The 24,351-nt window shown below is 40.0% G+C and overlaps 1 protein-coding gene across 1 annotated transcript in view; it reads right to left on the reverse strand.

Annotated features, from left to right (window-relative positions):
* Window positions 1–426: 426 nt before the first annotated feature.
* Window positions 427–24,351, reverse strand: part of lama5 (laminin, alpha 5) — a 296,784-nt gene continuing 272,859 nt past the window's right edge. The window contains exons 68-81 of the mRNA XM_072556417.1: window positions 23,653–23,801; window positions 17,942–18,074; window positions 15,266–15,409; window positions 13,558–13,688; window positions 9,606–9,773; window positions 8,626–8,758; window positions 8,177–8,322; window positions 6,402–6,591; window positions 4,280–4,432; window positions 3,774–3,933; window positions 3,208–3,338; window positions 1,828–1,921; window positions 1,297–1,416; window positions 427–853 (exon numbers count right to left, since the gene is read on the reverse strand). Coding sequence (XP_072412518.1) covers window positions 705–853; window positions 1,297–1,416; window positions 1,828–1,921; window positions 3,208–3,338; window positions 3,774–3,933; window positions 4,280–4,432; window positions 6,402–6,591; window positions 8,177–8,322; window positions 8,626–8,758; window positions 9,606–9,773; window positions 13,558–13,688; window positions 15,266–15,409; window positions 17,942–18,074; window positions 23,653–23,801 — 2,001 coding nt within the window. The 3' untranslated portion in view covers window positions 427–704. The remainder of the gene's footprint in view (window positions 854–1,296; window positions 1,417–1,827; window positions 1,922–3,207; window positions 3,339–3,773; window positions 3,934–4,279; window positions 4,433–6,401; window positions 6,592–8,176; window positions 8,323–8,625; window positions 8,759–9,605; window positions 9,774–13,557; window positions 13,689–15,265; window positions 15,410–17,941; window positions 18,075–23,652; window positions 23,802–24,351) is intronic.

Here is a 24,351-nt window from a genome sequence, read left to right on the forward strand (position 1 = left end):
CATTTTCCTTTTATACTTGGGTTTTAATTTTCCTTAATAAAAAAGATGTGCATCTCAACAGCAGTTCACCATTATTCTGGTATATTAATTTGTTTTGTCCTGTAACTGTCAAATTTCAATAATTGCTTTCAGGAGTTAATTAGTGAAAATACTAATATTAACTTGTATGCAACTTCAACATGTTAGCAGATGCAGCAATGTGTTTGGAGTTCCAGTGCTTTAAAGCACTAATTAATGTGATTAAATCTGTAATTTTAGCAAGTGCTTCCAAAGAGAAAAACTTTCTAAATAGTCATTCAGCTGCTGCTTTTTAAAAGTTTCCACTGGGTTAAGCATGAAGCCGCTGGAAATTTGTTTTCTCTCTCTTAACTTGTATAATAAAAAGTCACAATTAACACTACACTGGATCAATGGAGAAGAAACACGTAAGAATCAATACAAGTTTTATTTTCATTCAAATCTTGTACCAGTGTTTTGCACAATCAGTGCTACAAATGTGAATTAGGGATCTTAATTACAATATAATGTAAAACCAGTGTCACAGGATAAATCTTTCCTCCCAAAATACCAAATAAAAAGTCCATTAAAATAGCTTAAATTTATAAAAACCACAGCAAGATTCTGAAATACAGTACAAATATTTAAGTGCAGAAGTGGATCAAAAATCAACAGCCCTGGTAAAGTGTTCTTTGACTTTTTTCTATTTACAATAGTGGACAACCACTGGTGCTAACACCACCATAGATGGATCCTGGTCGATTCAATTGTACAGGCTTCTGATTAATTAATACGTTCTTTATACAGCCAACAAATGAGTAACGTATCGAAGACAACATTGACATTTGCACTGTCTCTGGAATAAAAGAGAATAAGACATTTAAGTACATGTGTAAGTGCAAGTGCTTCAAAAATCTTTATATTGTTTACTATTAACCTGACTGGGTTATATCTGCCTTAACTATATTTAGAAATAATCAGTTTAGCCTGGAACAGGCACATGGAATATAATGAAGTTATGCACTTTGTGTATACTCTGCTTTAAATACTTTCAATCAAGGTCTACAAAAGGTAAGTGCTGGGCTATTTCACCACTATATTGCAACTGACCTGCATCTGGCCTTCACAGGAGTTACATAAATATCTTATAGTACAGTTCTCAGTGAATATAATTGTTTCAAAGCTTTGATATCTCATTCCCTAAGCTAGCAAACTGGCTTCAGGGAATTCCTCATATAATACAAAGATACTTCACTACTAAGACATGCAACTGTAAATAAAAATTTAGTAATTGTTCACCTGGTACACCTCCCAGATACAGTATTTCTTTGGAATTGGTACGAGGACTGTGTAATGGCCCTACTGTGTGCTTACTGTCAGTGTCCACATCAAGTTGTATCACATTCTTCCTTTTAATAACTAGTTATAGAAAGGAAACAAATCTGATTAATACAAATACACCCTTAGATACATTAAAATAAATTCACAGTATAGAGTCGGTTGGCAAACCATTACTACATCTCTGATCAAAGTCTGAATCCAACCCACAACTAGCAGTTAACTAAATACATAACTCCTCAAAAGTCAGGGATTATGTTTTTCTTATGCTTCACTTGCAAAGGGGCGGAAGTGGTCCATCTTCCTACTGCTCTACAAACCTCAAGAAATGTTCTGACAATGTATTTGGGGCCCAGTATGAAGGTTGTCATCCTATAGAAATTACAAGAGATAGAATGGAACAGTCTGAGCACTGGACTAACTCCATCAGAATGTAATACTCCCTGCCCATCTGATGACCAGCCTGTGCTTACATCTGCACTTAATGCTTACCTGCAATATGATGCCACTGTCCATCACAGAGAGACTGTTGTGGAATGACTGACACAGAGAATTCCCCAGCTCCATTATTTAACTGCACTATAACCTTAAAAAAAAATACAAAGTTACTGCAGAACAATAGAAACCCAGCACATAACATACACTTCATTCAGCACGTTTGGCACAACACTTGATCACAAAGAGAAGCTTAGTCTTCGACTGTACAACTTTTAATCCTTAAATGAACAGAGTTAAACTCTTGGGTAACAGAGAGAAGCAACACAGTGCCTGCAAAGCCAGTGTTTGCCAGAATTAGCTATAATAAATTCCTGCAGAAAGCCTCTCACCCTCTCTATTCCATTCATGTCCTGGGTTTAGGAAGATATTGGTCATGATAATGCTACATCTCTCACATTCTTCAAAAACATTTTGTTAGTTCACTTACTAAATTCTTCCCAGCTCCATGTAAACTACTTCACTCAGTGTTTGAAGATGCTCAGTTGAAGAAGGATGTAATCATTCGAGAGGGTGCAAAAATGATTAATGAGAATGGGATGAGAGATTTGTGGCTAGATTGGAGAAGCTGGAATGTTCTCTTTATAGAAGAGAAAGTGGAGGGGAATTTTGATAGACATTTTCCAAACTATGAAGGGTCTCGACAGAGTAAGTGTTGGAAACTGTTCCCAATGGTACAAGAGACATGAACGTAAACTTAAGGTGAATGGCAAAAGAACCAAAAGGTGACATAAGTTTTCTTGTAACTTGTGGTTAGGATCTGGAGTGCATTGTTGTGGAGGCAGATTCAATTGATCTTTTAAAGAAACAGCATGTTATTGGAAAAGAACCAGTGTGATAAGGGTAGGAATCAGACTTTCATAAAACAAGCATAAACACGATGGCTGAATGCTCTGTGCTGTAACCATTTTATGATTTTCAAAGGATCTATAAAATCTTGGTAGTGGTTTCTCCTCACTTTCAATTCTGTGTAAAATACTCTGAACCCTTAGCAGACTGTGTCTTTGCAAGTATCAAAAGTAAGTATGAACATTTTTCATAAATCAATAAAAATGTGTGCCACAAGTATCATTCATACAATTGTTAGAATACCGCATCAAGTTATTTAAAGTCTATGGCATCATTCTGTCTTGTCTGTGATGATGATGAGTGAGATAATTCAGCAATTCACTGTTCATGAAAGCAATTTCATTTTATTTGAATATGATGGGTTACATTTCCAGATTTACTCTTCCTAGAGCATCATAATTGAGCTAAGTAAAACTTCATCTTCTACACCTGTACTTTAAATTTTGTTGATGTGCTTGGATTGTTCTGAACAGTGAACTTTTGTTTAAAGAATTACTCCCAGCCTCAGAATGAAAGAAAAAAAGTTACCTTTCCATTTTCAACATACAAACTTAAGTAAAGACTTCGTTTTCTCCCAACATGGCAAAGTACACCTGACAAACTCCTGGGCCGTACTTCAAGCATCAGCTCATAATCTTTACCAACAATAAAAGACTCGTCTGAAAGAAAATAATGTCAACAGACAATTAGAACTGAAAGTATGTATCAGTACATATGGAAGATTGGTTCCCCCTCCCGATTAGTGAATCTTGCTGGAACATGGCATAAGCTCTTCAGAGGAATTAAGATATAGTCAGAGGGCAAACATACATTAACTATGTTGTTATAACTGACACTGTCCATCAGACATGAATAACTGTGAATTCAGCATGATATAAAAGACTTTACAACCCTGAATGGCAGAAAATAGACTGAGGGGAGAGTGAGAATTCAGATACAGGTTATAATGAGAACTGAAGCAATGGTTAATCAAAGCAAGAAGACAAAATGAAACAGTAATTCAAGTAGAAGACTGGATCATTTTAGTTTGTTAAAACAAAATCATTACTTCATATTAGCCAGCTACTTGAGATGCAAATTAGGTTTTTAACTACCTATAATTAAATAGCCATCCGCAACTGAGAAAAATGTTCCTGTTTCCAAATTTCGCTCAAAACATGGTGCCACATCATAAGCACGTGAAGGAGGATCCATAACCTTTCCATCTAGTTGGAATTTTCGGATACAACCACTGAACTTGGCAGCAGGAATTCCCTGTAGAAATAAAAACGGGCTTTAAATTTAATCAATGATCAAAACTAATCACCACATCTACGTTGTGTTTATTTAAGGATTTTGGGATGGTGGAACAATTAGACAAGTAATCAACAGATAATAGAGGCATGGTGTGACACAAAAAGATGTGTTTTCATCTATTCCATCAAAGTTTAAGAAGAATCAGATACAAAACAGAAGAACATCATGTGGTAAGATCTACTATCCTGTTCCAATTTCAAATTTGCTTCCAGTCACACCAGCCTTTGGCCTGTCTGTACCTTCTGCATCATGCTCAAAGGATTACAAATATATCTGCAATCAAGTTAGACAATATTTTATTTACCTGAGCAATCCTTCTTGCTTTTCCTTTTGGTACTGCACCCACATAGAATGGAGCTCTGACATCTAACGAAGCTGTGACCAAAATTGTGCTGCTTTGCACTCGGAGACCATCTATCACCAACTGCCCTTGATTTCTGTCTCTACTGAAAAATACCTAGAAATGATACAATTCATCACTGCGACCAAATTCTAATGCAATGAAAAACAAATCTATGTATTGAGTACAGGAGTTGGGAGGTCATGTTGCAGCTGTACAGGACGTGGGTTAGGCCACTTCTGGAATATTGCATGCATTTCTGGTCTCCTTCCTATCGGAAAGATGTTGTGAAACTTGAAAGAGTTCAGAAAAGATTTACAAGGATGTTGCCGGGGTTGGAGGATTTGAGCTATAGAGAGAGGCTGAACAGGCTGGGGCTGTTTTCCCTGGAGTATCGGAGGCTGAGGGGTGACCTTATAGAGGTTCACAAACTCATAAGGGGCATCGATAGAGTAAATAGGCAAAGTCTTTTTCCTGGGGTCAGGGAGTCCACAACTAGAGGACATAGGTTTAGGGTGAGAGGGGAAAGATGTAAAAGAGACCTACAGGGTGGTATGTGTATGGAATGAGCTGCCAGAGGAAGTGGTGGAGGCTGGTGCAATTGCAACTTTTAAGAAGTATTTGGATGGGTATATGAATAGGAAGGGTTTGGAGGGATATGGGCCAGGTGCTGGCAGGTGGGACATCCAGGTAAAAGTACCCTATATTTGCTGGCTGCAGTCTGGTTCTTCCTGAGCATAGACAGCACTGCATGATGACCCTGTTCCTTAACCAGTGTGGCTGGAAGTACATGTCCACCTTCCAGCGTGTATGCACTTTCTGTCTGTCCTTCAAGCATTACTGCTTCATGTATGAGTCCGTCCAAAAAAAAAGCCAAATGTTGCAGCTCAAATCCAAGCATTTTATTTGGGTCTCTAATCATCTTAAGATTCGTTTACATTGTAAATTGCCCTACCATTCTTTCTTCAAAGCTATCTTTCTTCCTTTTGTCGGTTATTCCCCAATACAAAGCCATCTCTGTCTATGAGGAACTCAAATGCATGCTTCATCCACTGTTGGAGAAGCTTTGTGGAGCCTGAAGGTTATCAGCCATCATGATATTTCAGTGGATAGAACTTAGTCTTCTGATAGTGGTCTGTTATGATACCTATCAAATTGGAAACTATGGACTGTGTTTGCATCTTACTACACTGCAGTTGTGTAGATATGATTTCAGTATCAATGTTTAAACTTTATTCACAATTTACAAAAGATCTGTAGTTTCCACTAAAAGCAGGTGTTTAAATAAAATAGCTTGTCATTGAAATTTCTAATCACAATCAGTTACAACATTTTTTTCTTAAACATTTAAGATAAACTGCAGTGAAGGTACAATCTTTCTTGATTAGAGCCTCATGCTGTTAATCACCAATATACCAAAGTGCTGCATCAGTTTAAAATACTTGACCTGAAACAAGACTATGATATCCTTATACAGCATGTTATATATACCCTAAGGAATCCCATAAACAAGTTTGTATTCCCAAATACTTTTAATCTCAAATCTGAAAGATTGTTTAGAATTTCTTTAATTCATAATACAAATAACAGTGTGACAGTGTAATGAAGTTTCCGATCCTTTCTATGGTGTTTAGATGAGTGAATGCTGAGCTCATTGAAGCATACAGGATTCTGAAGGTGACTTGATTTGGCAGATGCCAAGAGATAGATTCCCTGACCAATGGAAACAAATAAAACAGGGAAACTGCCTCAAAGTAAGTAATCAACTTTTTAGCACTGAGACAAGGAGAAATTTCTTCACTCAAAGGGTGTGAATCTTTAGGATTCTCTGCAACAGAGGATTGTGCTGCTTCATTGAATACATTTAAGGCTGGATTAGGCAGACCTTTGGTGATATGGGCAGCAGGCAGAAAAAAATAGATTGGAGCCCAAGCCCAGTGGTCCAATCCTGTACTTATTGTGCTCTTGTATGATAAAATCTAATTGGAACATTGAAGCAATTGTAGTCTGAGGTCACTCTAATGTGCAATGGATAGAAAACTAGAAATCATTTCAAGGTCTTACACTCCAAGTTTGCATTACTTACTGTGTGCCACTTTCCATCAGTACACTTTTCCTTACTTGGAATTCTCAACTTTTTCCCTTTGATATCAAAGAGAAAGACAAAACGGCCTTTGGAAACCAAGAGAGCCATGAAGGAAGTTTCCAGTTCATTGGATACATAGAAAAGCATCCCATGGGATGAATTACAGAGAACATCCAAAGAAAATCTAGACCTGGAGAAGCAACATAAAGAAAACAGCTTGAAGTCCCCTAGTTTCCACAAATATACATTAAAATTATAATAAAGGTTCTCCTGTGTTACAATATGGTATTTTTCTATATCCGTGACTCTATGTAAGGAATTGCTCAAGCTTTCATACAAAGTTTACTTTCATCTTCATCAGTTACACAACTCAAAAATTCATGATTCAGTACTTTTTCAGTAACAAGGTGTTAGTGAATCTGCTTCCCCCATTCCCCATACAGCATCTCACCCACACCCAGCTTCTGACCCTATCCCTTGTTACCATAGCTAATCCACCTAGCCTGCACATCTTTGGACTGTGGGAGGAAACTGGAGATATACTGGAAATCTACACAGGCACTGGGAGAATGTGCAACCTCCAAACAGATAGTGCCAGCATTGAGTGACTATGAAACAGCAATGCTCACCACTGAACCATCATGCCACCCACAGTGTACAGTCCTTGTGGTGTATGGAATGAGCTCCAGGGTGTTGACCAAAGAATAGCAATACATTTCCAAGCCAGGATGATGTGTGCATTGAAGGAAAGTTACAGATGGCAATGGCCCCCTGCATCTCTTACACTTGTTATTCTAAAGATTGTGAATTGGGAAGATGCTGTTGAAGAACCAATGGTGACGAACTGTAGTGTATCCTGAAAATGGTACACACTAGGAGAAAGTGAGGACTGCAGATGCTGAATAGTCAGAGTTGGTAAAGTGTGGCACTGGACAAAGCACAGCAGATCAGGCAGCATCTGAGGAGCAAGAGACTTGATGTTTCAGACATAACACTTCTTCAGGGTCCTGGCCGAAACATCGACTCTCTGAGTCTTTCAATGCTGCCTGACCTGCTGTGCTTTTTCCAGTGATGGTACACACTGCCACTATATTCCTGTAGTGGAGATAGGGAATCTGTGGGATGGTGTGCCAATAAAGTGAAATGCTTTTTTTCTGGAAACTTGAGCTTTGTGTTGTTACATCCAAGTAAGCAGGGAGTACTCATTCAAACTCCCACCTGGTGTGAATGGCGAACAGGCTTTCAGGCATCAGATGAGTTATTTGCCTCAAAATTCCCAGCATTTGACTTGTTTTTGCTGCTATATGTGGGTGATTCAATTACATTTCTGATCAATAGTATTTCCCAGGATTTTTGAGAGGTTGGGGGAACTCAGAGGTTGGACTTAAGGCACTGCCATGCTCCTGCAACTTCCTGGACCTGACCTGAGTGGCCTCCAACAACCTTTGTGCTTTGTTTGTCTCCAGCCAGTGGAAAATGTTCAGCCTCATTCCTACTGACCTCAATGCCTCCTTGATGCCACACTTGATCAAATGCTCCTCTAGAAGAATGTCAATTGGCCAGCACCCATTCTTTCTCCACTTTGCACTCACTCGTCAATCACTCAAAAATCCCCCTATTAATTCATCCACCAACTCAGAACTCTACTATCTTAGAAGTGATTCTATATCTCATAAATAATGCAAAAAAGAAACAAATGAAAAGAAATGTGACAGTTTCAACCGAATGGCTAAAGTCACTTGATAAGAAGAACAGTGACCTCTGGAGGACCTTACCTCATGTGAAATGAATCTGGGATATTGTCATACTCCAGACGGCTGAGATGGGAGCCCCTGAAATAGTGAGCATCACTGGCTGCTGGCATCTTTGGCAACTGGCAACTTGCAGAAAGTTGCTGTTCACTCTCAAGCTTGGTTATTGCCTTCAAGGTTCAAATCAGATGGAAAATTGTGGCGTTAAACACTAGGTGCTCACAGATATGAAGGAAGAAACATTATTTGTTAAATAGCTGTACAAAGAAAAAATACACAAAATGTATGCATTTCCCCAAGGGCTATTGGTTGCAACTCACATGCATGAAATTGAATCAAACATCATTGAACCTTGAGGTACAACATTCAAATGATATCTAACCCCACAGACCTCAGAATTTACACCTGGGAATGCTTGTAACTTAATGGACTGAGATAGTGACATGCAAGCGTTTGACTCAAGTTTCAGTTACCTGTCTGGATCTCTCCCTCTTGTGCGATCGGATCTGCTGGGGTGGCTTTTCACTGGGGCAACTATTTAACTCTGCCCCAACCATTACCTTATGCTTCTGGAGATCTACAACTGATTGCTCATCTGAGTCCTTGCTGTAGGAGAAAATAAATGAGAAATGCACTCAAAGCATTAATTGATTGCATACGCACTGTAGAATATCAGTGAAAAGATTGAATGAGTAGTACAGCTGAACATTGGACCAACAATACCTGTACTGGCTTTTTGAAAGCACTATATAATAGTACCATTTTCCATATATCCTTGAAAATGTTTCCTTTCAGGTATTTACCCAATTTCCTTTATCAAAGTTACTTTTGATCTGCTTCCACCAAAACTAAATTGAAATGTTCGTATCACGATGATTGGCAATTCAGCCTCTTGAGTTTGCTCTTTGATGGCTGATTTCATTTCAACCTCAACTCCATTTCTCTGCCGCTCCCTATAATCTTTCAACCCATCATTAATTAAAAACCTCCTTAAATTTACTCAATATCCCAGCTTCCATCACACTCTGTCTTAGAGTATTCCATAGATTCATGACCCTTTGAGAGAAGTAATTTGTCCTCATCTCGTTTTAAATCTGCTACTCAATGAGTCACATTTAAGTAAAGACTGTCTTCAGGTGGTGAGATTACTTAGCACTCAGTCTAAGCTCTGCAGCTTTAAAACTTAGAATGGTTTTAAAATCAACCCCACAAAACATCTAAGCAAATCAAGGACAATATTTCAAAAGGTATTCTATCACAGTAACCATTATGAACAGCAGGTTTATGAACATTTGTAAATGTAAGATTCAACAGTTCAGTATTTTCAGAAGAATATTTGAGTTCTTCTGCATCCAAATTCCAATTATTTATTGCAACAATCAACCGAGTCTTATTACACAGCTTCAAAAACGGAGCACTGTTTCTGTGAATCTTGTAGGTTCTCATAACTCACCGATAAATGAAAACATTGCTGATACAACCTGTTAGGTTAGCACCGAGATCAGCCCCTGGTACACCACCAAAATAGATCTGCCCCTTCTCAATCTCTCCAGATTGGCGTCGCTTTCTCTTCGCTAATTTTGATTCCTGCTTTTCCTGGTCATCAATGGTCATTTTAAGCCTTAGAGAGGAAAGCAAAATGCTGAGTCCTGACTGCAACTTCAGAGAAGTATTTCACCAAATGCAAAGTAATAGAGGATGTTCTGAGGTTGTCAAACGTACAATAGTAGTTCTTTCACTGAAACATTCCAAGAAAAGATTAAACCCAAATTGCTGATTGCAATCACCTAGTGATCTAGCTTTGAATCTGACCAGGATTAACTTTCTGGTATCTGATGGCACTAAAAGGGAGACTTAAAAGGAAAGTTTAACAGGAAACAGCTATTATAGTCTCTAAGGAGGGAACTGGCCAGTTCATGTATCTGATATGTGGCAACAAGATATGGAATGTTAGTTATGTGTACCAACATATTTCTATATCAAATCAGAATAGTGCACTCCTTTAAAGGCTCTATGTTAAAATACTTTAGATCCAGACTCAATGATACTAATTTCAAAAAGATCTAACAAATGTTTCAATTAACTCTATAAAGCAAAAGGAGAACTAGTTAGTTTTGTTAATGGTTAGCCTTTTGGGATGGAGCTGATTCCAGCTGTAAAGAAACTTCGCAAAATGGGAATGTCAGTTCAATTTAATTAGCACAGGCCTACAGAACTAAAGTGTACTGAATTTACTATCTAATTAGCAATCTCAACCCTGAAGCTATAGGGGACAATGGCACAGGGACAAATTTGCATGCGGATACAGTTGCATAGAGAATAGCATTTCTGCTCTTCAATCAGACATTGCTGGTTGTCCAAGGAAGGTGCATCCAAAATATGAAAAGAGGAGGCAAAAAGGAAATGAGGTAGCTTTGTTAATAAAGCAATTGATCAGTGTGCTGGTAATGGTAATGACAAGTTCAATGGATCATCATGCAGTATCAGTATGGGTGAAAATAAAGAATAGCAAAGGAAAGAAGTCACAGATGGGAGTTGTCAAAGACTCCCAAAGAGTTGCCTCACTGCAGGACAAAGTGTAAATTGGGAAATGATGGAGGTGTGAAGGAGGAGACTACAATTGTCTTAATCTGCATATTTTGAAGTGGTGCTGGAAAACCACAGCAGGTCAGGCAGCATCCGAGGAGCAGGAAAATCAACATTTTGGGCAAAAGTCCTCAACAGGCTTCCTCATGAAGGGCTTTTGCCCGAAACATCAATTTTCCTGCTCCTTGGATGCTGCCTGACCTGCTGTGGTTTTCCAGTACCACTCTGATCTTGACTCTAAACTCCAGCATCTGCAGTACCCACTTCTGCCTTAATCTGCATATTGACAGGGCAACTCAAATGGGGATGGATAAAGAAGAAGGTGCTTCAGGGATCATTTCTTGTAGCAGTACATTGCATAACATATCCAGGAACAGACTATTTTAGATCTAATAATGTATAACGAGGAAGGATTAATAAGAGATCTTGTAGTTAAGGATCCTCTGTGGGGAACAATCATAAATGGTAGAATTTCAAATTCCACAGAAGGATCCCAGGTCCCAAACCAGTGTCTCAACCTCAATAAAAACAATTACAGAGTCATAGAGATGTACAGCATGGAAACAGACGCTTTGGTCCAACCCATGCCGACCAGATATCCCAACCCAATCTAGTCCCACCTGCCAGCGCCCAGCCCATATCCCTCCAAACCCTTCCTATTCATATACCCATCCAAATGCCTCTTAAAAGTTGCAATTGTACCAGCCTCCACCACTTCCTCTGGCGGCTCATTCCATACACGTACTACTCTGTGTGAAAAAGTTGCCCCGTAGGTCTCTTTTATATCTTTCCCCTCTCACCCTAAACCTATGCCCTCTAGTTCTGGACTCCCCAACCTTAGGGAAAAGACTTTGCCTATAGCAGGCTATGAAAATAGACTGAGGGTAAAAACTCAATGAATGAGCAGTGGCAGAGATTTAAGCAAATAATTCATTGTGCTCAGCAAACATTTATTCCATTTAAAAAGAAGGACCCAGTGAGAAGGATGAATGACCCATGGTTGACAAGAACAATCAAGGAGAGCATTCAATAATAAATATAAGGCATATAAAGTGGTGAAAGCTAGTGGCAGGCCCGAGTCATACAGCTGTACAGCATAGAAACAGACGCTTTGATCCAACTCATTCATGCTGACCAAACATCCTAAATTAATCTAATCCCATGTGCCAGCATTTGACCCATATCCCTCTAAATCCTTCCTGCTCATATACCATTCCAAATGCATTTTAAAATGTTGTAATTGTCCCAGCGTCCACCACTTTCTCTGGCAGCTCATTCCATATACCACCCTCTGCATGAAAAAAATTGTCCTTTAGATTTCTTTTAAATCTTTCTCCTCTCACCTTAAACCTCTGCCCTCTCGTTTTGGACTCCGCTATCCTGGGGAAAAGACCTTGGCTATTCACCTTATCTATGCCCCTCATGATTTTATAAACTTCTGTAAGGTCAGCCTGTAATTTTTTTATCTCAAGAACCAGCAGGGGTCAACTAAAAAAGCTAAGAAAGAGAAAATTGATTATGAAAGCAAGTTGGCAAGGCATATAAAAAAGTGACAGATACTATGGTTATACAAAAAGATGGTAACTACAATATGTTCAGGACCTTCAGAGGAAGCAATTCTGAATTAAGAACGGGCAATAGTGAGATAGCAGTTTGCATTGGTCTAATGGACTAAAGGCAGATGACTCACTAAGATCGGACAGGCTGTACCCAAAGGTTTTAAAGGAAGTAGTTGCAGATAGTGGAGGCATTGGTTGATATATTCAAAACTCACTCCAGGATTCCACGGGGGTTCCAGTGAATCGAAAAACAACTCTGAATGCCTCTGTTCAAGAAAGGATGACGACACTGGCACTGGAGGCAGTTCAGAAGAGACTCACTCTAACTGATTCGTCAAGATACTCTTGACTTGTCAAGATTAGCAAATGAGTTTTGATCTTTACTCATTAGAGTTTACAAGAATAAGGGACGATCTTATAGAAACACACAAAATTCTGAGGGGGCTTGACAGGGTACATTTTGAGAAGATGTTTTCACTTGAGGGGCATCTCAAACTAGGGACATAGCTTTTAAATATATGGGGTCATTCATTGAAAATTATGTTGTGAAGGTTGTTTTGCACCCAGAGTGTAGCCCCTGTCTGGAATTCTCTACCCTAGACAGGTGTGAAGGCTAGATAACGGTATGTTTTTAAAGAGAAGGTCGATGGACGTTTTGAGATATTGAGGAGTTGGTGGCGATGAGAAGCTGGCATGAAAGAGGAGAGACACCCCAGGCAAACTTGAGGGACCAAATTGTCTACCTCCTGTTCCTATTTCTTCTGTAAACAGGCTGATTATCAACCTACAAATCCTTCCAACACATGCTAATGACGCGCGGCATGAGCAAGAGAATTTCCTGGTCAGCCACATGTTGGAAAGAAACTTTGGAACTTCCAGCATCACAATCCAAAGATCCAAACTGAAATGTGAATGTAAAGTGTAGGTCATCACAGCAGTTCAGACTTTGATCCATTCTTAAGCAGTAATGCCCCCATCTTAAATAGTACAAAAACTGCAGCAATAAGACAAGAAACTTCAAGGTGAAATATTTCACCTGAAAGGATATTTAGAAAGACCCTCCCAGCAACAACACTTGCCCAAAACTTGTTGAATTTTTCTGGACAAAGGGATATTTTCAATTATTGCTATGGATAAATAACAATACATTAGAATTTCCTTTTCACAAAGTTATGTATCTCTAGAAATCCTCTGCTTTTTATTTGTCTTATCTTCCGTACCTTTAGAAGTATTGACAGTCATGAAAGCCAAGTAACTTACTGTTCATTTGTAATGGAAAAAGAGACATAATGTGGGCTCCCATCTGTATACTCAGTTTGACTTTTAACTTCAGTATTAAATGCCTTAAGTGTCACTAATCCTTGCTTCAGAGAAACTTGACAGTTTCCTTCCTAATAAAGTAAAGAAAAAGATGGTTAAGTTCACTAGGAGGTTGACTATAGTTGTTTATGTTATGACCTAATATAGTACAGTGTGCCAATAATCAAATTCCACTGTTACAGAAGCTGTCACCAAGGTGTAACTATTTAATTAAATTAACAATTTGCCTAACTGACTGCTCGTCACGAATTATGTAATTCACACTAGGTTCCATAATTTAGAGGGAAATAACTATTTATCATAATCAAACTTATCCATTAACAATTGCTAACAAAAAAGCATTACTAATTTATTACTATACAATTTAAACTATATCTCTTTAAAATCTCTCTCACACATTCATTCATGAACGAGACAGATAAAACAGACCTTTGACACGAATATTATGGTGTAATAATACGGACGGGCTGTAAGCTGGAGAGTTATTTCTCACAGTTCCTTTCATTTTAGTCAAGGTGACACAATAATGGACTGCTGTGATTTAAGGCAATAGCTCTCCACCATCTTCTCAAGGGCAACTAAGAATAGGCAAGAACTGCTGGCCCCACCAGTGATGCCTCCATCCCATGAATGAATAGGAAACACGTAACCGGACTTGACCAAATTACTTGACCAAAATAAATTTCCGAAGGTACTTTGTTGTAATTTAGCAGTGTTCAATTTCCATTTTCCATAAGTCCAGAAGGAAAAATACGTTGTCACTTCCACTAACAAATGGATCTGTTAAACCATCTTGTGTCTGGACCAGAGAGTAAATAGTTCTATTACTTTTCATATATTTTAACCATGCATGGTGGCACATTAAAGGTCATTCTAATCTAGATGTGTCACACAGCCTGACCAGTTGAATCTCAAAATCAAGCCCATACTTCCTGAACATGAATTACTTCATTGCATCTGCACCATCAATAAACAGACCAAACTTAAAATGAAAAAAAAACAACAAACTGTGGATGCTGAAAATATGGAACACAAACAGAAATTGAGTAGGTCTGGCAGCATGCGTATAGAGACAGCAGAGATAACTTTAGTTTAGTTCTGGAGGAGGGTCACTGGACCTGAAACATTAATTGTGCTTTCTCTCCACACATGCTGCTAAGTTTCTCCAGCAATTTCTGTTGGTGTCACTAAACGTTATTCATTGCTTTGCTAAAATTGAGCCAAACCATTGCAAATTCAGACACAAAACAGGTACAAGTCGGCAACGGATATTTGGGCTTTGAATTCCTTGAGTTTATGAACTTGGAAATGTATTACCAGGGCTTCAGGCAAATATCAAGCATGAAAACTCAAGGAAACACTAGTACCAAGTGTGCTTTGCATGTTAGTATGTTACAGCCAAATTCTTGACATTTAAATTCCAGCTTGGCCAAAATATCCAAATTTGCTGATTTCATGCCTCATTTATCCCTGGATTTAGTGGAGGGGCAGGGTGCAGGTTCAGCAATTGGTCTTGTCGTTAAGTTGGAGTCCTGCTCTGCCCCAAATTTTAAGAAATTGGGACCTCAAGATTCTAACTTTTTACACCCTTTGTGCCACCAACACAAACAGTTAATGTTAGTTCTTCTCATTAGCAGTTCACATTTACCGGTGAGGGGTAGTAAAACATCAGGGCGTTTCGCTGCTGGGTCTGGAAGCCAAATCCTGAAATGAAATTGTTGCGAAGCATTGGGACATTCTGAGGGGTCAGGCTCAGATATCCCTGGCCTTTGAAGTCTGCAGAACGTGACACCTGAAATGAAATACAATTGAAGTCAGAGGGCAGTAATGTTAAACCACTGCCAGGAAAACTATCAGCAACAGATTCTTAATCCAGTTGGTGCACATATTTGACTAAGGAAGAAAGTATCAAGGTACAATAATTATAAATGCCTTTCCACAATTTTTGTGGCACTTCTGCTTTTATTTTCCTTCCCTCCCAATAAAACAGAAGCACTGTTTAAGTTGGACATAGTATCTAAAACTCTTCCATGTCAGTCTTACAAGGATTTGTTTTAATTGGGTGGCTTTAGCTAATTGTGAGATAGTCTTAAAAATCAACAATATGGATTAATAGATTTAAACACACAATGATATATTATTACATAAACATCATTTCTTTTTCCTAACAGCTAGTATTGTGTATTAAGCTCATAAACCTAAACTCAACTTGATGTTTTTATTGCGCGATATTTTTCTTTTCCCAAGAAACATTACACTTGAAATTGTTTAAACAACGTTGTATCATTTTTTAATGCACTTGTATCAAATGTGCTTGCTGTGCTTCATTAACAATGGCATTAACTAATTTAAAATAAATAATTCAGTACTTTAATAGGAATTCAAACTTGATACTTGAAGTGATCATCCATTAGCTGGATTCACTGGGACTCCCAAGCTGAATACAGCATATATTAGAATGAATGTACCTGACCAGGCAGCATTAAAATATGCTCAATGAAATGGTGATAAAATATGGAGGCTTTGTAACTTGGTATGAAAGTTAATCTATTCTTAAACTTACGAAAGCATTCTAAAAAAACTGACAGCACTTGTTTCCTTCATCAACAGTCAGGAGGGTTTATTATTTATTCTTGGGATGCAGGCATTGCTGACAAGGCCAGCAGGTACTGCCTATCCTGAACTACTGTTAAGGTGATAGTAGTGAGCTATCTTCTTCAACTGCTGCCCTCTTTGTGGCGTAGGAGGCCATCACAGGGCTGTAAGGAAAGGAGCTCCAAGACTTTGACCAATGCCAGTAAAGGAACAATTGCAGTGTTGCAAGTTAGGATGGTGTGCAATTTGAGGGCAACAGGTGGGTATGTACCTGTGCTTCTGGGCAACAGAGGTAAAAACATTGGAAGTGTTTTGATTCAGGTTTGGCGAGTCACTGTGAAGCATAGTGTAGAATGTACGTACTGCTGTCACAAAGTGCTACTGATGGAGGGGGCAAATACTTAAGGAGTAGATGCAATGTTGACCAAGTGGACCATTGGTTGTTGTCCTTGTTAGAGGTGACTTCAGTCAGGCAGATAGAGAGTATTCCATTCCCTCACATTCCTGATTGTCTCGCGCTATGTAGGTAGTAGAGAGGCTTTTGGGAGGAAGGTTGCACATTACCTGCCAGAACATTTGCAACCTTGGACCTACTCTTGTAGCTTCAGTATACAGATGGGAATTCTAATTAAATGCCTGATCAATGGCAATCCAAGGGTTTGGCTGGTAGAGGATTCAGTGACGGCAATACCATTGAACATCAAAGTGAGGGGTTCAGCAAAGGACTTTTGAATTTTTTTCTTGTTAGAAACGAGCATTTGCTTACACCAGAGGGGCAAATCGACCCATCGTTTATAGTCCTGGTATTGCTGCAGATAAGCATGAACTCTTTCAGTATCTGAGGGGTCACGAACTATGCTGATCATTATGCACTCATCATCAAACATCCCACCTCTGACCTTCTCATGAACAGCAAGTCATTAATGAAGCAGCTGAAGATGGTTAGGTGGACGGGGGGGGTTGGAAAAATGTTGTATATTGTGCAAGTACCTGTAATCCTGGAGGCTGCATGCAGGGTGGAATTTGAGTTAAAGTTGGAAAAATGTTGTCTATTGTGCAAGTACCTGTAATCCTGAAGATGGTTAGGCCTAGGACACTATCCTGAAGAACTCCTGCAGAGATGTCCTAGAGCTGAGATGATTAGTTCTAACCCTCACAGCCAAACTTCTTTGATGTTGACTCCAACCTGTGAAAAGGACCTCTCTTCTTCACCCAATTCCCACCAACACCAATTCTACCAATGCTCCTTGATCCTACTCTGAGTCAAATGCTGTTTTGATGTCAAGGACAATGAATTTCACCTAACAAATGAAATTAAGCTCATTTGTCAATGTTTGAACAACAGCTGGAACAACATCTGGAGTAAAATAGAATCAGATCATCAGTGAACAAACTTTAAGTGAGTCAGTCCTGTTTAATGGCACCATTACCCATTTCCATAATGACTAACAGGAGACTGACGGGGTAGTCACTGGCTGGCTGGGATTTGTCCAGCTTCTTGAGGTTTTCCAACAACTGTAGACACACACAGGCACCCATAGATAGCAAGGCAAAAGTAAACACTGGTAAGTGGGACTGCATCATCTAATTATTTATCTGCTAATGAAAATCAGTAAGTCTTTAAACTAACAGTTACTAAGCAGTGACAAAATCAATTGGACATGTTCTGAAGTGGTTCCATTTCTTGTTTGAAGCCATTTAATAAGAGCATCTCAAAGGCAAGACTCACCAGTAGGTTTGTAGAACATCCATAACTGATCCCAATGGTCTTCTCACGTTTCAGATCTAAATTTTTGTCCAGAGCCTTCACGCTGCGCATACAGCCTTTGATAGAGCCCCCCGTCGGGAACTGACTCCTCAGACTGCAAGAGAAAAACATAGTCCAACTAAGGAAACATTTAATAGAAAACAAACCTCAGCCAATGCTGAACTGTGTGGATCAGAACTGCACCAGGCCGTATCATTTCACACCTTGGAAAAAGACTTCATAATTTTTTTTAAAAACTTGCAGTGCATATTTTATATATACACCACAGGGGAGAAAAAATGGGGTTCTGACCACTGAAGTGAGCTCATTTCTGTAGCCATATTAACTTATAAAAGTCTAAGAATTTGGTGAATGTCATCTACCCAGTCGATAGTTGGCGTTCCTGTCCCTAGAGTATAACAGTTTGTGTTCCTGCAATAATGATCCATCTGAATGCATGGTGGGCCTCACATTTTCACTCATAGTGGATGATATTTGCTTGAAGTTTCTGGTTTACAGGAAGGCAGAGATCAGGGGGGTGTGTCCATAGTAAGATGTTGCCATTTGCACCAGAAACTGGATCATCTCCAGTTTGATCTGGATTAGCTTGGGGCAGATCCTCTACATCCTCCTTCAGGGCAGCAAGGTGGCTCAGTGGTTGCACTGCTGCCTCACCGCACCAGGGACTCTGGGGCCATTCCAGCCCTTGGTTACTAACTGTTGGGAGTTTGCACATTCTCCCAGTGTCTGGGTGGGTTTACTCTGGATGGTCTGGTTTCCCCCCCACAGTCCACAGAGGTGGGGGTTAGGTGGATTGGTCATGCTAAATTGTATCATAATGTCCAGGAATGAGTAGGTTAGGTGGATTAGTTTTAATATAGAAGGGCAATATGTGTCAGCGCAGGCTTGGAGGACTGCGGGGCCTAATCTTACACTGTATTGTTCTTTGATGAGCCATGTGAAATGCAGGGTTAGGGTCATGAGCTGGGTCTGGGTGGGATGCAGTTTGGAGGGTTGGTGTGTACTCAGTGGACAGAATGGTCTGCTTCCACACTATGGGGATTCTATGATTTACACCCAGGAGATAGCGTGAAGGAAAGATAGGGGGAACTTATAGCATAAGACAAAGAAGCAAGGCAGGACTGATAAATTAAACTGCATTTATTTCAATGCAAGGGATCTAACAGGGAAGGCAGATGAACTCAAGGCATGACTGGGATATCATAGGAATTGCAGAAACATGGCTCAGGGATGGGCAGGACTGGCAGCTTAATGTTCCAGGATAGCAATGCTACAGGAAGGACAAAAGGGAGGCAAGTGAGGAGGGGGAGTAGTGTTTTTGATAAGGGAGAGCATTACAGCTATACTTGGGGAGGATATTCCCAGAAATACATCCTTACAAATTTGGGTGGAACTGAGAAATAAGAAAGGGATGATCACCTTATTGGGATTGTACAGTCAGAGGGAAATTGAGAACCAAATTTGTAAGGATATCTCAGTTATCTGTAAGAATAATAGGGTAGTTATGGTAGGGGATTTTAACTTTCCAAACATTGACTGTGACTGCCATAGTGTTAAGGGTTTGGATGGAGAGGAATTTGTTAAGAGTATAGAAGAAAATTTTCTAATTCAGTATGCGGATGTACCTACTAGAGGAAGGTGCAAAACTTGACCTACTCTTGGGAAATAAGGCAGGGCAGATGACTGAGGTGTCAGTGGGGGAGCACTTTGGGGCCAGCGACCATAATTCTATTAGTTTTAAAATAATGATGGAAAAGGATAGAGCAGATCTAAAAGTTGAAGTTCTAAATTGGAGGAGGGCTAATTTTCAAAAGCTGATTTGGCAAGAATTTTCAAAAGCTGATTGGCACAGATGTTTGCAGGCAAAGGGACAGCTGGAAAATGGGAAGCCTTCAGAAATGAGATAATGAAGGTCCAGAGAAAGTATATTCCTGTCAGGGTGAAAGAAAAGGCTGGTAGGTATAGGGAATGCTGGATGACTAAAGAAATTGAGGATTTAGTTAAGAAAACGAAGGAAGCATATGTCAGATATAGACAGGATAAATCGAGTGAATCCTTAGAAGAGAATAAAGGAAGTAGGAGTATACTTAATAGGGAAATCAGGAGGGCAAAAAAGGGACATGAGATAGCTTTGGCAAATAGAGTTAAGGAGAATCCAAAGGGTTTTTACAAATACATTAAAGGACAAAAGGGTAACCAGGGAGAGAATAGGGCCCCTCAAAGACCAGCAAGATGGCCTTTGTGTGGAGCTGCAGGAGATGGGGCTAAATAAGTATTTTGCAATCGTATTTACTGTGGAAAAGGACATGGAAGATATAGAATGTAGGGAAATAGATAGTGACATCTTGAAAAATGTCCATATTACAGAGGAGGAAGTGCTGGATGTCTTGAAATGCATAAAAGTGGATAAATCCCCAGGACCTGATCAGGTGTCCCCGAGAACTCTGTGGGAAGTTAGAGAAGTTATTGCTGGGCCTCTTACTGAGATATTTGTATCATCGATAGTCACAGGTGAGGTGCCGGAAGACTGGAGGTTGGCAAACGTGGTGCCACTGTTTAAGAAGGGTGGTAAGGACAAGCCAGGGAACTATAGACCAGTGAGCCTGATTTCGGTGGTGGGCAAGTTGTTGGAGGGAATTCTGAGGGACAGAATGTACATGTATTTGAAAAGGCAAGGAATGATTAGGGATAGTCAACATGACTTTGTTCATGGGAAATCATGTCTCACAAACTTGATTGAGTTTTTTAAAGAAGTAATAAAGAGGATTGATGAGGGCAGAGCGGTAGATGTGATCTATTTGGACTTCAGTAAGGTGTTCGACAAGGCTCCCCATGGGAGACTGGTGAGCAAGGTTAGATCTCATGGATTACAGGAGAACTAGCCATTTGGATACAGAACTGGCTCAAAAGGTAGAAGACAGAGGGTGGTAGTGGAGTTGTTGTTTTGCAGTTGTTTTGCAGACTGGAGGCCTGTGACCAGTGGAGTGCCACAAGGATCGGTGCTGGGTCCACTACTTTTAATCATTTATATAAATGATTTAGATGTGAGCATAAGAGGTATAGTTAGTAGGTTTGCTGATGACACCAAAACTAGAGGTGTAGTGGACAGTGAAGAAGGTTTAGATTACAACAGGACCTGGACCAGATGGGCCAATGGGCTGAGAAGTGGCAGATGGAGTTTAATCTAGATAAATGTGAGGTGCTTCATTTTGGGAAAGCAAATCTTAGCAGTACTTATACATTTAATGGTAAGGTCCTAGGGAGTGTTGCTGAACAAAGAGACCTTGGAGTGCAGGTTCATAGCTCCTTGAAAGTGAAGTCGCAGGTAGATAGGATAGTGAAGATGACATTTGGTATGCTTTCCTTTATTGGTCAGAGTATTGAGTATAGGAGTTGGGAGGTCATGTTGCGACTGTACAGGACATTGGTTAGGCCACTTTTGGAATATTGTATACAATTCTGGTCTCCTTCCTTTCAGAAGGATGTTGTGAAACTTGGAAGGGTTCAGAAATGATTTTCAAGGATGTTGCCAGGGTTGGAGGATTTGACCTTTAGGGAGAGGTTGAATAGGCTAGGGCTGTTTTCCCTGGAGCATTGGAGGCTGAGGGGTGACCTTATAGAGGTTTATAAAATCATGAGGGGCATGGATAGGGTAAATAGACAAAGTCTTTTCCCTGGGGTGGGGGAGTCAAGAACTAGAGGGCATAGGTTTAGGGTGAGAGGGAAAAGATATAAAAGAGACCTAAGAGGCAACTTTGTCACACAGAGGGTGGTATGTGTATGGAATGTGTTTGCCAGAGGATGTGGTGGAGGCTGGTACAATAGCAACACTTAAAAGGCATCTGGATGGGTACATGAATAGGAAGAGTTTGGAGGGATATGGGCCAGGTGCTGGCAGGTGAAACTAGATTGGGTTGGGATATCTGGTGTGCGTGGACGAGTTAGACCGAAGGATCTGTTTCTGTGCTGTACATTTCTATGACTATGACTCTATGAGTGGAAGCAAAGTCATTCGGCCCATCCAGTCCACTCTGCCATTTAATCATGGCTGATGGGCGTTTCAATTTCACTTACCCGCACTCTCCGCGTAGCTTTTAATTCCTTGCGAGATCAAGAATTTATCAATCTCTGCCTTGCAGACACCCAACATTCCGGCCTTCACTGCACTCTGTGGCAATGAATTTCACAGGCCCAACATACACTGGCTAAAGAAATGTCTCAATTCCGTTCTAAATCGACCCCTTCTAATGTTTAGACTGTGCCCATGGGTTTCAGTCTCCCCACCTAACAGAAACAACTTCCCAGCATCCACCCTTTCTAAGCTATGCATTCTATTGTAAGTTTCTATTTGATCTCCCCTCAACCTTCTAAACTCTAATGAACACAATCCCAGGATCCTCAGCCGTTCATCATATGTTAGGCCTACCATTCCAGGGATTATCCATGTGAATCGCCGCTGGACATGCTCCAGTGCCAGTATGTCCTTCCTGAGATGTGGGGCCCAAAGTTGGACAGAATATTCCAATGGGGCCTAACTAAAGCTTTATAAAGTCTCAGAAGCATATTGCTGCTTTTATATTCCAATCCTCTGGAGAACCAACTTCTTGGTTATATGAATTCTGCCCTTTGGTACAACCACTGTTTGACTGGAAGGAGCCTGGTCTGAAAACTGATTTGATGGTGCTGGTGTTGGACTGGGGTGTACAAAGTTAAAAATCACACAACACCAGGATATAGTCCAACAGGTTTAACTGGAAGCACTAGCCTTCGGAGTGCCACTCCTGATGACAACCACCTGATGAAGGAGCAGGCTGTGAAAGCTAGTGTGCTTCCAATTAAACCTGTTGGACTATAACCTGGTGTTGTGTGATTTTTAACTCTGTCTGAAAACTGGCCTCAAAGCCTGAAGAAGAGCTTCTCCCGAGAAGGAAAATCAATCCCAGGGACAATCTATTGATTCTGCAAGTTCCCGTTTCCTTTTGGGGAGCGGTTGAAATGTCTTGCTCTCCCTCTGGCATGGAAAGGTTCTCTTTCCTTCTCCTTGCTCCAAGGGAATGCTTGCCAGCAGGCACTCCACTCCTCAGTTTTGTTTACATTCCTTCTTGGAATGCCAGCGTCACTGGCAATGCCAGGATTTATTGACCATCCCTAGTTACCCTTGAAATGGAGTGACTTGCTTGGGTTGTATTAGAGAAGAATGGAGAGATCTGGATTCACATACAGGTCAGACTGATGCCAGATTTTCTCAAGGGTAAAATGAAATCAGATGGATTTTTTTTAAGTGACTATCCAATAACTCTACATTCATTATTCATGACACTAACATTTAATTCCATCTTTATGAATGACTAGTAATTGCATTTAAACTCCCCCAGCTGCTGTAATGAGATTTGAACTCATGGCTCTGGAAACCAGATCTCATGGTTACTAGTCCAGGAACATTACCATTATGCTACTCTCCTTGGTTGCACTAAGGCAAGCAAAGACTGTCAAGTACAATTTCTTAATTGACTACTTAATCGGTTCTGGTGTTAGGTTCCACTGAAACCATTATGGCCAATTTTTACTTGGTTGACTTGCCGGCAACAGATACTCATGGGGAGCCTTTGATTTGGGATTTCCTTGCACCTTTAGGATTTTATCGGCAACTCCATTGCTCTTCTGAATCTTACTTGTCTGGGAGGTTCTCGACAGGCACTCCGCCAAGATAGTACTTGGAAATCGAAGGACGCGATGCATCTCGTTCAGAAGAAAGAACAGTTTTCCGGTCAACACGTACATAAATCTTCACTTTTTTGGAAAATACCATAATTATCTGGATCTGGAAAACAAATGTACTGTGTATAAAGTGATCAAGGATGGAAAGAATCAGTTTTATTGAATTAGATTAGACTACACAAAAGTCCCCTTTTCATAATGAAAGGCCTTTCTCTTGGTGGACACTGATTTAATCACCCACAAACTCAGCCATTCTAGTTACAATCATAACTGAAGTACATCTTTGCAATATTCAAATGGAATGTTGTGTGCAGGGAGCAGAAAGTAACTTGGCGTTTTTGCACAAATGCCAATTGTAATGCCACTCTGCAGGCCAGCTACGGCACAGTGGTTGGCACTCTCAGCTTGGTTTCAGAAGGTTGAGGCTTCAAGTGTCACTCCAGGAGTTGGACAATAATGTAGGGTGACAGTATAATATGATACCAAGGGAGTGCTGCACGGTCAGGAGTATCATTATTTGGACACAATATTAAAGTGAGACCTGTCCACCCTGCCAGGTGAGTGTAATGGATCACCCAGTATCATTTCAAAGGAAAGGGAAGCTATCCTAGGTGTCCTGTCAATTATTTACCCTCAATCAACTGAACTGAAAC

This window comes from Chiloscyllium punctatum, chromosome 37, assembly GCF_047496795.1.
Source record: "Chiloscyllium punctatum isolate Juve2018m chromosome 37, sChiPun1.3, whole genome shotgun sequence".
NCBI classification, from domain to species: Eukaryota; Metazoa; Chordata; class Chondrichthyes; order Orectolobiformes; family Hemiscylliidae; genus Chiloscyllium; species Chiloscyllium punctatum.